The following is a 13,031-nucleotide window of genomic DNA, read 5'->3' as shown; positions in this document are numbered from 1 at the left end:
CATTCAACACAACTGTCTCAAGGAAACAAGCCATCCTTTAGTGCTCCCCCCAAGAGGCAACAGTTTATCTTGGAAACAAATCAGTGCTTGTTTTAATCAGCTTCTCAGAGGTTTCCTGCAGGGTCAGTCAGGCCTCGGTTATGGCTTCACGGACACAACCTCCTACTCCATGGCTTTGCTTTAAGTGAAGTACTTCCAAATAACTTCTGGGAAAGCTACAAAACAGGGTGCAACAGGAATCTATGGGAAAGGATGCTCTCCTGTATCCAAACTCTGGCCACACTGCCAGCTCCCACCACAGGACCAGAAGAGGGGGTCCCAGCACAAACCAGGACCTGTGACAGCAAACGGCCGAGACAGGGAGAGGAGAGAGCTCCCTCTCCTCTCACCAGTGCAGGGGTTTTTAAAAAGACCTCTGTGCCACTTGGGAAGTGCTTGCACAAAGCCAGCTTTGAGCTGGGAGCAGTCTCATCTCCTGGGAACAGCAGGAAGCAAACGTGCCTGGCCCTGAACATTTACCACACACCGTGACACACAGAGGTCTCCCAGAGACAGCAGCTTTCAACCTTTTCAATTTGCTGCCTTTGATTTTTTGCAACTGTGAATATTTCAGAACAGCTTTCCATCATTAGAAGCCTTGTTCCAGGATGTCCCAAAGGTCAGTGACATTCTGGCTGTTTATTTGGATTAGATGGCAGGAGATAAGCACTTTTTTCTATTAAAACTTATTTCAGGAGAGATACTTTCTTCAGACTCACTAGGCATGGCTGACCACAGCTAACAGGGAGACAGGGGTATATATGCAGAGAGTCAGTGGTTGCAAGTTACAGCAGTCTCCAGCCCAAATCCAAAGCTGAATTCAATTATATGGCTGAGAGAGCATCTGCAGCATCAGCAGACACAGTCTTTACCTTTTAAGCACAGCCTTCTCAGTTACCCTATGGACTTCTGCCAAATTAATCTGCCATCCGGCCAGACACTCCCAGATCAGGTAGAGCATCAGATTCCCAAAGTATGAAGCTATCAGAGGAAAGGATCAATCTTTCATATCTCCTCTGCTAATGTTATTAAGGGAACTATGTGGGCAACGTGCCAGAACTGGATGCCCAAATTGTAACAGTACAGAATTATGTTCACAAAATACTGGGTGTTGCAAAGTCATTAGACCCTAAGAATATAATTGCACAGACAACTATTTGAAAAGACTTCCTATCTCATAACACAATGCTGGGCTTCCAGGTACTTTTGCTAATGAGGAAGGAAATGCTCCTGCAATGAATGGCTGGAAACACAAGCTGCCAACAGAATGGCTTCAAGCACTGCCACAGGAAAGGCAGCACCTCCTCAGGCTGGAATGTTTCTCAGCAAGGCCTCTGACCTGGCTGCAGAGCTGACCTCCCTGGTTTTAATTGATGGTAACCACAGTATAGGGACAGATGGGGCTTCTTGTGCCTCCTGACTTCTGCACAAGAAAACACAAAATCCAAACTTTTCCTCGCGGAGGAGAGATTCCTGCCCATCTTTGCAACAGAACAAATAAGGGGGCATCAGGGGAAGAAAACATTTGTAAGATTTATTAACCATGCATTAACCATGTCATGCATCTCTCTTTGGAAAATATCAAAATTCAATTCAGTTGCACCTACAGCATCAACTCTTTGGCTTGTGGACAAAGCCCCCAGATCAAGATGGCAGATCTGGAAAAGACAGAGTCTGGAGACCAAGACAAGACTTCTAAAAGATCAGCCACATGAAAAACAGGGGGTGTGTGACCTATGAAGTCAACATGGGACTGGTCAGAAAGACCTACAGAGACCTGCAGTGTTCCAACTGCAAGGAAAATGTATAAACCCCCAGAGGAAGTGGTTTTCACCACCCCAGAAGATCCAATGATGCCAGCAGGCAACAGCACTATTAATATCAGTGTCCAGGCCTGCCACAGGCAGTGGAAATGAACACAAATACAGAAGGAATGCTAAACAGGAAAGGCAAAACAATACCTAAGTCAGAACAGCTGGTTAAAGGGATGCAAATCTTTTCAATCCCCCTTCCCTCTGCTCCAAATTAAGGAGCCAAAACCTTAGGACAGAAAGGAGCAAACACGTTATGACTTCCCAGCCGTGGTTTGACTGAGGCTCTCACCATATGAATGACAACAGCTCGGTCTCTGCTGAGGGCCAGAGCCTGGTGTGTGCTGCAGGCTGGAAGTGAGCTCCAGGAACGGGAGGGAAAAGGCTGGGAAAACGTGGGAAGCACATGGCTGCGTCCTGCACGCCTTTAATCACTTATCTGACCCCCCTTTTCCTGAACATACGTTAGCACGCACACAAGAAAGAAGAACAGTTGCTGTGAATTTTCTGTGCACTTGCTCAATTTGCTCAAGAATGGTGAGAACAAGTGAGAACAGAAGCGCTGAACTGGAGCTTTCATAAGGAAATCACTTGCGCCTTCTGCTGGAATCTGACAGCCAACTGGTTCCTGGTAAATTACCAGAAATGTTTCTTAATTAAAAAGAAAACATAAGAAAAAACCCAACATTTTGAGAAAGGCAACTTATTTCTCCACAGTGAAGGACGCAGCCAAATTTCCACTAATGGCATGTACATGCCTTGGAGATACAACTGTTCCTTGTTTCAGTGAGGAAAAGCTTCCACAAGACTTTCTGCAGCCCTCGGTGGAAAACCTGTGGATGGGCAGCAGTGGAGCTCGCCACCGGATATTTCCTCTACCACTGCAGAGTTCTCCAGCTGCCAGGAAGTAACGAGATCTCAAGATCTGATTATCCCTGCTGCTCGGATACCTGCCCACCCATTTCCAGGCAAACAGCACAAGGATTGATTAAACCACGGGACAACAGCTCTGTGCTCACAAGAAGGGAGGGAAGTGATCAGCTGGAGAGAAACTACTGCCAACCACAACCAATGCCTTCTTGTTGCAAACCTCCTTCCCCACTGCTTAGAACTTTCAAAAGAGGTGGGAATCCCTTGAATGATTCTTGACAGTACAATCCAGTTGTTCCCCCAGTGTGGGATTTAATGGCTCAGCTGTCCATGGGATGGGGAACATGATGCAGTTCCTTAAAACACCAGCCCACACTACCAACACCAGCCCTGCTGGCACAGAGGCCAGACACGAGTCAGACTCGGATAAAAAACGGCCCAACTTGCCAAACCTATGAGGTCTGATCCAGTTGCTCAAGATCTGCCTCTATCCAGTAAAAGCTATTACCTCTGACACAATTTCCTGCAAAGGAGGGAAAAGCACAATTACTGGGCTGACAGAGGGTGGCAGCTGGGCTGCAACAGCCCCTGCAGTGCTGACTGGAGAGAAAGGAGTCAGGGCTCTAGAAAAACTCATCCATTAAAAATTAAAAGATGCTCTGAACAACTTCACCTCTTTTCTGCTGTCTGAAAACAGTCAAACAGTCTTGTTAAGCCATGTAAATCAGGAGTAAGGCACTAATCCTTCACCTGGAGCACCGAGCTAAGGGGATAACAAGCAGAGCGTGGTGCTGGCTCGGCCTCCCTGCTGCTGGCACGTGAACAGATGGGGACAGGGACAGGTCCTCCCTGGGAGTGACTCCTGTGGCCTCCCTAGGCCAGTCTCCAGGGAAGGAAAAAAAGCACAGGGCACTTTCTGAAAACTGGCTACACTTGCAGGGCCTTGCTGACACTGGGTCAGTGGACAGCCATCGAGTTTAGCAGCTCGGAATTCCTGGTATTGATCCAAGGAGGTTTTTGCTTCCTGTGCAGAACGAATGACAGTTTATGTAGGAGATATATAATTTTAGGAGATCTGATAGCCACTGCTGCTATCTGGGTACACAAGAGGCCAAGTGCTCAGCTGGCAGTGTCTGAAAGGTGTGCTCCCCCTGGCACTGACTCCCTCTCTGGGGCTGGTGGCAGCTAATGCTGATTTTTGGCTGGTTTATTTTTCACCAGCGCTCACTTGAGTGCCCTTTCTCTAGGGAGAGAGGAGAAATGAAGACAAGAGCTCACGAGGAGCAGAGCAGCATACTGAAGTGCTCCTGGTGCAGCTCGTGGCATCCCTTGAGTGAAACCTCCTGGAGCAGATTGCAGGAGGGGCTCTGCTCCTTCCAGTGCTGATGGAGGGTGTCACCCTGGGAGGGATCCAACCCCCCCAGCTGGGCCACATCTCTTATTAGGGACAGGGGAAATGGAATAAACCGTGGTTATGGTATTACATGGGTCAGCTATAATGCATGTAAGGACATTGGTATTCTGTATCTCAAAGAGACACTTTCACAGTGAAAAAATCTCATTCTTGGCTGTGAAAAAATAGACCAGATAGAGTAATGAGGAGCTATGAAATTATCCTAATTTAAAGGCACTAATGGAAAAATCACCATTTTTAATTCAGCTTATTTCCTTTGTGCATTTGACAGTGCACTGTCTCATTGCTCTCATTGTTCCTCATGCTCCAGCCATTTATTTTACCCCTCACCAAATCCTTGCGAAAATGAGTAAGGATTTTTAAATGAAGTTTGAATATTTCTTAAAATAATATATTCACAGTAATGTAGTCCAAAGTAAGATGAGAATGGGTCAGAGCAATTTAATAGGTAGTAACCATTTAATCCAACAAGGACGCTTTTTTAAATCAAAGTGCCCATGTATTTTTAGAACATTATAGAATCATATTTATAGCCTCTCAATTAAATCAAAAATAGTCAAGTACTTTTATCTAGTCCTACAGTTCCATGTTTTGCTAGCAAGGACCACTACCAAGTAAGAGAGCTGTACAATTCAGGACTTTTACTTCAAATTTTAGAACTGCTTACCACAAATTTATGCAAACACTAACCTTGCCACCCCTCAGCCTTTTCATCTGTGCAGCAAAACTGCTCTCTCTCACACAAGTGGAAGCCAAAAGCTTTCATTCATGGCTTGTAAAGCACTTGAATACTTTCTTCTTCTTTGGACCAGTGATTATCACTAATTTTTAAAGAATGAGTAAGCGCTGAAATGGGAAGATAGCAGTGGCACAGTGGGAGGATACTGTTTTCAAACATTTAATATGAAACTAATGGAACACTATGGAATCTTCTCAAGTCTTGTCTGATAATTTCTTCTCCAGAAGAAAACTAATTTACTAAACATCCAGGTCACTGTCAAAAACCAGTGTATTCTCACATGTCACCACATGGCAATCAGAGCATAACCACATAGTTTTACATGAAAATGAGCCTCACAGTGATGAGCTGGTAGAATCCCATGGCTGAGTTTAATTTCATTATATTAAGACTTTGTTATTACTACCATTTAATTTAAGCAGCTGATTAGAGATTTAAGCAGTGCTCTAATACTATTTTGCTTTAAATGATTTCTACCTCCTCCTGCCATTTTCTCTTCAGGCTGCTCACAAGTGCTACAGCACTTGAGAGAAAACCCTGCTCATCCATCAGCAAATCATACAGGCAAACTGAGCTTGTTTGGGACCATGGAGATGTGAACAGAAGCAGACAGGCAAAAATGAGATGGAAGATCTAGTAGAGGCCATTTTCTAGAAAAAAATTAAAGAGCTGCAGCCCCTGTTCCACATGTTTGACTAAATCCATGGATTTTGGGGACAGCATCTTGTTATTTCTCCCAAGGCCAGGCTCACACAGCAGCCTTTAACTGACTCATCCACATCACTGGCATTATGCAATGGGACAAAAAGACTTTGCAGCTCCAACGTGCAGCCTGGGGCACACAGAGGTCACAGGAGTGTGCCTGGGCACACAGGCCAGCTCTCCTTCCTCAGTCCCCTGCCACAAATGTCAACATGGACACGTCATATAAAGAAAGCTACACCTCCCCTGTCTTCACCTGGTGGGATTTACACTTGGTGGGATTTACACTTGGTGGGATTTACACTTGGTGGGATTTACACACCGTTTCTCCCACCTGGCTGGTGACTACAGGAGTTCAAAAGCCCCCAGAGGAACCTCCACCTTCACCTGAGAGGGCAAGCAGAGAACTGGCACAGCAGGGATCAGCAGTAAGACAATACCCACGTGTTCCAGAGCGCAGGGAACTCACCGAGTGCACAGGAAAGGAGCTGTGCCGGCTGAGAAAGGAGTTAGACACTGACATAGTGAGGCCCTGAGTGGCACCGCAGTCCTCGGGGGTGAAGGGCACTTTAGGTTGCTGGACACAGTAGGAGACAGAGGAGAAAGAAGAGGCAGCATAGGAGGCCTGCTGAGGAGGGGGGAGAAAGCAGGAGACACAAGACACAGAGAAAGAGAGCACAGAAAAGGCGATGAATAAAAGGGCAAGAAATGCTAACTGTAAAACAATGCATATAATGGCTGGCTAAACAAACAGCTATTCACGCAGCTCATCAGAGCCAGACACACCAATATGCCTTTCTTGAGCTCAAGAGGCACGGCAAAAATCACAATTCAAATCTTCTTTGTTTGACAAATCCCTTAAAAAATGAACTCCTGCCTCCCCCTCCCCGCTCACCCGTGGACAGCTGCTGCTGGCACAGACAAGCTGCTCCTGGCTGCCCTTTTGTCCCCTTGCCGTGGGGGCAGACGCCCAAAGGAGGAACTGGCTCTAAGCACACAGTTCTTGCACGCTACTGTTTTTTTCTGGCAACCTGCAGACTGGGAACTTGGCCTCTCCAGTGGATCCTCACTGGTACTGCTGTGAGACTGGGTGACAGTGACATCCTGCCATTTCTCTGTCCAGTCCAAGATTATAATCATGTGCACAGGAGGCAGCTATTACACCAGAAGTGACAAATCCTGGCAAGGAATTTCTCCTGAATTCCCCTATGGTAAGGAGACTGAGAGAGGATAAGGTATATTCAGGCTTTCTCAGACTTGTTGAATAAAACATACAATGCAAACATACAACCTTATTTTTGATTAAGATCTGAAGCTGACAAGAAAGGACTTCCTCATTATTATTATAGAAGAGTCCATCCAGCAAAACTTGCTGCTGCTAGAGCAGCTGATGCCCATTTGATTTGCCAAATAAAATCTCCCAGGGCAGCAGGAGCAGAGGAACAAGAGGCTTTTACAGGGACTGTGGTATAAGCCACCACTTGCTTGCACCTCTTTCCCAACAGAGGGATGAAGGGAGGGAGGCTGCACTTGAAGAAACCTTTGCTTCAGGGGAACTGCAAGCAACACCTTGATGGTATCAGCTTGTAAAATGACAAGAATGGCCAGCAGGCAAAGCAGTGACATCTTGGCTGTCCAGAAAATGATTAAAGGGAAGCAAAGAAATGCTTTGCTTCAGCCATCAAATTCAGGACAGGAGCAGAATTTCCCTTCTGCACAACGGCTGCAGTAAATCTGTGCTTTGCAAACTCTGATCATGACTGTGCAGCCCAAGTCACCTCCAGAAACGTCACTGAAGTGCAGCCACCTCCAGGAGGGGAAGGCAGGCAAGGGGCTGCAAGGTACAAGTGACAGGGCAAGGGTCACACTGATGGGGACCACAGACCCTGGAGAACTGCCTGATCCTCCAGAGATGAGTCCTGTAGACTCTTTAGTATCTCTGCAAAGCAAATGGGATGCCAGCATTTAAGGTCTTGTCCCCACAAATAATTAGTGCATAATACTCAGTTCAGCTTAGCCAAAATTGTCAGTTTATATTTTTAGGACTCCTACTTGCATCACAGGAATGTAGTTATGCAAATCCCAAAATTAGAGTTAAAAAGTAACACTCTGGGGCAGTCAAACTTTAGCACATACAACATGAAGAAATATTGCACAAGTCACCCTCACAATGGTAAGACCATGGCTCTGTTCCCACATTTCCTCCCATTTTGTTAAAGCTATGGCCAATTTAAGTAAGCTACATCAGAACAAAATTTTTTTTTTTTAAACAGAACAAATAAGATAATTAATATAAACAAAATACCTTAGGTTGGAGTTGGGAAAAAAAAAAAAGAGAGAGAAAAGAAGTGAAAGGAAAACCATTAAAAGGAAATGGGACAAAATCCCACCCTCCACTGAGGTCGGAAACAAAACTGCTGCTGCCATCAGTGAGGTCAGGATTTCATCCCCCGCATGGAAAATGGCCTTTTCTGTGCTGTTAAAGCCACCACCCACACACATGTGGATGTGCCTTTCCCTGCTGGCAGCCTGGGGGGCCAGCAGAACACTGACAGAAAGGTAAAATCCTCACTCACACAAGGGGACCAACGTGAAGGAAACATGCACGAGTGAAGTAGTGGCTATACCATAGGTCTGTGCAGACAACATAACAGCAGTTATTCTGTTTGAACAGTTATTATTAGTGGCATCTCTGACAACAGTTTCAAAACAGCAGTGGGAACAACAGTGCAGCAACCTCCTGAAAATAGTGTTGCTCAGTGTGTCAAAATCTTCCAAGCAGTTGTTGTTACACAAGCCTGGCACAGATTCAGCCCTGCCGTGTGGAAGACAAACGTCTCATTTTTAGGGCATTTTAGGACTTTCAAAGCTTGCAGGGAACGGTCTGAACGCGGGGTTGGAAAGCAGCAAAAACGTACACGATGCAAAATGCCTAAAGCCACGTTCACAAGCTGCCAAGGAGCACGATGTGGGAACACCAGTGAGACATCCTCCCACCACCTCTGCCTGTCAGAACCAGGAGCAGGAAGAGCAGAGCCGTTCCTGGGAGCCTGGTGGCCCTGCCAGGTGGCCCTGAGGTGTCTGTCACTCACCAGCTGCCGCTGCTTGGGTGGGAGAGCAGGAGGAGGTGCCAGATCTTGAGAGGGGTCTAAGCTGGTAAAGGAGTCATTGATCCCATAGACTTCCCTGAGGTACTTGTTCTTTTTCTGGTAGATGTGCTCGTTCTGAGGGGTCTGGTAGAACATGGACGGCTGTGGCTCTGAGTAGTCTTCCACAAACTGCATGTAGGCCATCACTGCAAGGCAAAGAGAGGTGACACTCACTGTCCTGCTCTGCAAACCCCAGCTGAGGGTCAGCAGGCAGCTGCTTGTCCTCGGAAGGGCACCCACAGCTGCCATCCACCTTGTAAATGCAAACACTCCTCCTGCGAGCCAGCACACAACAAACACCATCCCAGGCCACAAACACAGCTGATCATACTCTGGAACCAGTGAGGTCTCCAAACAGCAACTTGAGGAGTCTCATTCACTGATGCTTAGCCCAAATCCTCACCTAATCCATGGCAATTCTGAGAATATTCCTCAACAGCTAATATCCAAGTCACCATAAAAACCAGAATAGTGTCAGTCTGCTTTTTAAGAGTGTAACAATGCAACCTGGGCTATAAATCTGTAATAATTCTTGTGCCTACAGTTAGTCTCCTATCTGCAGTCAGCAAGATTTCTAGAACCAGGAGGCATACAGAGTTTCTCCATTCTAGCAAGCTGACAAAACTGTTATCAGAGAACACCTACCTGTGAGACTGGGTGTGCCTCTCCCTCAGCTCTTTAAATGCCACTGCCAATCTTGGTACAAAATACTTAATCACAAAATACTTACTCCTAAAAGTGCCACTGACCATGTGTTCCTACCTCCTTAGCTCAAATCCAACACTCTTTGCTCCCATCCCTTTTTAAAGCAACTTACCATCTCCAGTTTTCAAACTCAATTGATTCACAAGCTTTTGTGAGATGTGGCTCAATGGAAATTTAAATGGGAACAAACCTTGTCTAGAGGACCTTTCCATCTGTACAATATTCCTTCCAAAATCTATAAAAAAAGCCCACACAGGTGAGCCTAGGCAGCTCTGACAGAGGATTAGTTACTGCTGCAATATTTTAGTGTTGGAGGGGGAGGATGACATCCAGTGCCATAGAAAGTCTACTACAAATCCACCCCTCATTATTAAGGATCAGAAGCGTGCTGAATAATGTAGAACACAGGAAGAACCCCTTTCTGTACACCTGAAAACAGGAGAAATAGATGTAAGTGTCATGGGAAGGACTAATCAAGGCCTTCTTGTAAATATGCTGTCATGCACAAGGCACTGTGATCATCCCTCCCTTCCTCCTGATAAACAAGCAGTTGTTACTTTTTGTAAATCTGGTCATTTGGTGGCAGTTATTCATCTTCTGCTGGTGTTTCAGTTGTACAGCTGAAAGGAGTGGATGATTTCAGTGAAAGCCATAAATACAATGAGCACAGTGCAGGATTTGCACATCATGAAGTTGGTTCCCACACTGGCTGCGAGGCAAAGTCCTCTGTTCACCTGCCAAGGCAGACCCTGGGCCAGCCTCTAAACAGGATACAGCCCTGCAAATGTGTCAGCAGGAAGGAGTTGCTTTGCACCTGTCTTGGGCACCTTTTTACAGATTTCCTCTAATATTTTAAACTCCATTTAGAAATGGAGCTAACACAGCTGCCCTTCCCCAAAAGAATTATAACCCTCTTCCAAAAAAATAGAATAAAGAAAAAAAGAAATAATGAAAAAGAACAGGTCGAGGCAATGGGAGCACAGGAAATGGAGCTGATGGATTTCAATCCTGACCGGTAACACCTGCTGTCCCCATCCTGTGACCCCACAGTCCTGCCACTGGACAACCAGTTCATGTCCTGCAGCACAGCCAGTCCTGCACAGCTCTGCCAAAGCTGCTGGAATTCTGACCTCCATCTTTCCCTGCCACCTGAGCCTTGCCCCTCTTCCTCCCTCAGACTCCCTGCTCTTCCCCAGACCAACCTCAGAGTGAAAAGAAACACGTTCTGGAAATACTGTCTTATTTGGAATCATGGTGATGGTGCAGGAAATACTGAATTACTAAAATAGTCTTCTCAAGTATCAGTGATTCAGTTGGCTAAGGTGCTCCTGTGCCCTGGAAAATGCCCTGGTATCATACAACAATTTCAGGGGACAAGATCTAAAGAAGGCTTATGAAAGATATTTCTCTAGCAGCAAAACTGAACTAAGGATCAGGAGTCCTTGCAGAGGACAAGAGCTTGAGGGAAAGACCACATTTTGAGAGCTCATCAGCTGAGCAGGACAAAAGCCAAGAAGGCAGGCCTGGCAGTGCTGGCATGATGTAACAGACACGGCTGAATCCAGATCAACCCTTCGTGTTGAGTCACCTACAAAAGCAGTGCTTCACTGGACACCCAGATCTGCAGCCACCACTGGGGATCGATAGCTGTGAGCTCCTGGAACAGCACCAAGCACTGCAGTGACACCACAGCTCAGAAGTGTTGGTGAAAAGGGCATCACATTAGACACTTGGGTAAAATTAAATCACTGCAACTCAGGGCAGTGAGCCTGAATGCTGTCCAGAGCCTTAACTCAATCTGCAAGGGAATAATGAAGAGCTCTTTTATCTCAGCTCTTTATGGGGCTAATGCATCCCATCGTCATGGCAGCTCCCCTGCCTGGCTTGTTCCAACTAGTCCTGGGCAGGTGAGCATGTCTCTGCCTCTACTTTGTCATCCTTGTTTTTAGGCAAAGTGAAAAACAGTTGGTATGGTGAAATACAAACCTGGCACTGCAGAGTTCAAATCAAAATAGGCGTCATTAAAATCCTGCCAGTCTTGAACAGGAGAGTAAGAGAGCAAGAGCACTCCTTTGACTCCTGTTTGCAAAGGGTCTTCTCTCCCCCTCTCCACTGTGGTTTTTAACAAGGCAGAAATTTAAAAGCAGATGGGAAATTACATCAGCAGCTCAGCTCAGGCTGCACGCCCTGCAGCAACTGTGCAGAGGGAGGGATGGGGGCTGCAACTCCCCAGTGAGCAGCTGGGGTGGAGTGACAGTCTCAAGGCAGCACCCCGGGAGAGAAGGGAGGCGTGAGAGAGAAACCTCTCCCACCACATGCCCAGTTTATGTCAGTTCTTAACCCAGACAGAAAATATGTGAAATTTAAAAAACCATGAAATCTCAGACTGAGGCTGGAACACCTTCCCAGCAATCTGCTTGCAGTGCCTTGACTGTCATTTCTGAAGGAGCTAAAGCTGCTCAGGGATTTCCAGCACACACCAGCTCTGCCCATATGGCAGAAGTCACAGGTACTGCTCTCCCAGGAGCCAGCTCTCCTCATCTGCAGGAGAGAACCAGTGGTTGTTGGAGTCCAAAGGGGTTATTAGGAGATGATCAGCACTAAGGCACACCTGCAATAAGGTGAGGCACATCAGCATTTCCCCTGGAGGGCTCCCTGACAGCCCAGCCCGACCATGGTGCTGTTGGCAGCTGGGCTCTGCACGGGCACAACAGATTTGTGTGCCTGGGCAAGAGCCAAAATAATGGACATTCTTAAGCTATACCACACAGCAACTCGCTGGAGAAGTCAAGGTCAATGAGGCAGTCGCTGCTGTCACCTCTGGGACGAGAGCTGTTCTTCACAGAGCTGGCATTATCCGCTGGCTAAGCCCAGCCTGCCCTCAGCGTGGCTCCTGCAGTTAAATACCAGCTGCTCACTGGGCACCAGGCTGCGTTTTGTTCCCACTGACAGGGAGGGAAACATGAATAAGTGCCTCACCAGTAGTTTCCAAGCTGTTTGGGGAAAGGATCTTGTTATTTCTGACTCTGGGCTCTTAATGGCAGAAGCTGTTCCGTGTCTGTGTCTTGTTCAGCAGGAGCATGATGCTGGTGCTCAAGCAGCAGTCTGGAGTAATTTGCCCTTAGCACAGCAACATGTGCTCTTACAGCACAGTAAAATAACCATAACTCATGCCAGACTAAAAGCCCTATCACTCCTCTGTGTAAATTATACAGAAGTCAACTCTTGGAGGTCCCTCTGAGCACAGCTCACTGCAATACACAAGGTTAACTCAAGCAAATCTTCTGTGTGTTACCAGTAAAGACCATCAGAGTCTCTGCTGCAACACTTACTGCCAGCTACCAAGAGATGACCCACAACAAAGGCACTACAGCCAAGTCCCATCTGTGTGAGCTCTGGATCTTTTTAACAAATCCATGCATCTCCTCCAGATCCCAGGAGCTTGTTGAGGTTGTGGAAGCAGCCCTGTGTGATTACACAAGAATAACTACATGCATCAGCCTCTGGGCAAAAAATATCCTGGGTGTCACCACAGAGCCTGAGTAATGTTTGACTGGCCTTTTAAATGCTGAAAAAGTAAAATTAGCAACCACAAATCCGTG

At 46.6% G+C, this 13,031-nt stretch overlaps 1 protein-coding gene across 4 annotated transcripts in view; it reads right to left on the bottom strand.

Annotated features, from left to right (window-relative positions):
* RAPGEF1 (Rap guanine nucleotide exchange factor 1) overlaps positions 1-13,031 on the bottom strand; it is an 84,580-nt gene that overhangs the window by 21,389 nt on the left and 50,160 nt on the right. For 2 of the 4 annotated variants that reach the window (XM_053962120.1, XM_053962121.1), the window contains exons 10-11: positions 8,668-8,870; positions 6,045-6,203 (exon numbers count right to left, since the gene is read on the bottom strand). In XM_053962120.1, coding sequence (XP_053818095.1) covers positions 6,045-6,203; positions 8,668-8,870 — 362 coding nt within the window. The remainder of the gene's footprint in view (positions 1-6,044; positions 6,204-8,667; positions 8,871-13,031) is intronic. The other 2 variants (XM_053962122.1, XM_053962123.1) reach the window with 1 other exon arrangement.

The sequence above is a fragment of the Vidua chalybeata genome, chromosome 21 (genome assembly GCF_026979565.1).
Source record: "Vidua chalybeata isolate OUT-0048 chromosome 21, bVidCha1 merged haplotype, whole genome shotgun sequence".
Taxonomy (NCBI): Eukaryota; Metazoa; Chordata; class Aves; order Passeriformes; family Viduidae; genus Vidua; species Vidua chalybeata.
This window is presented reverse-complemented; position numbering and strand designations above follow the sequence as displayed.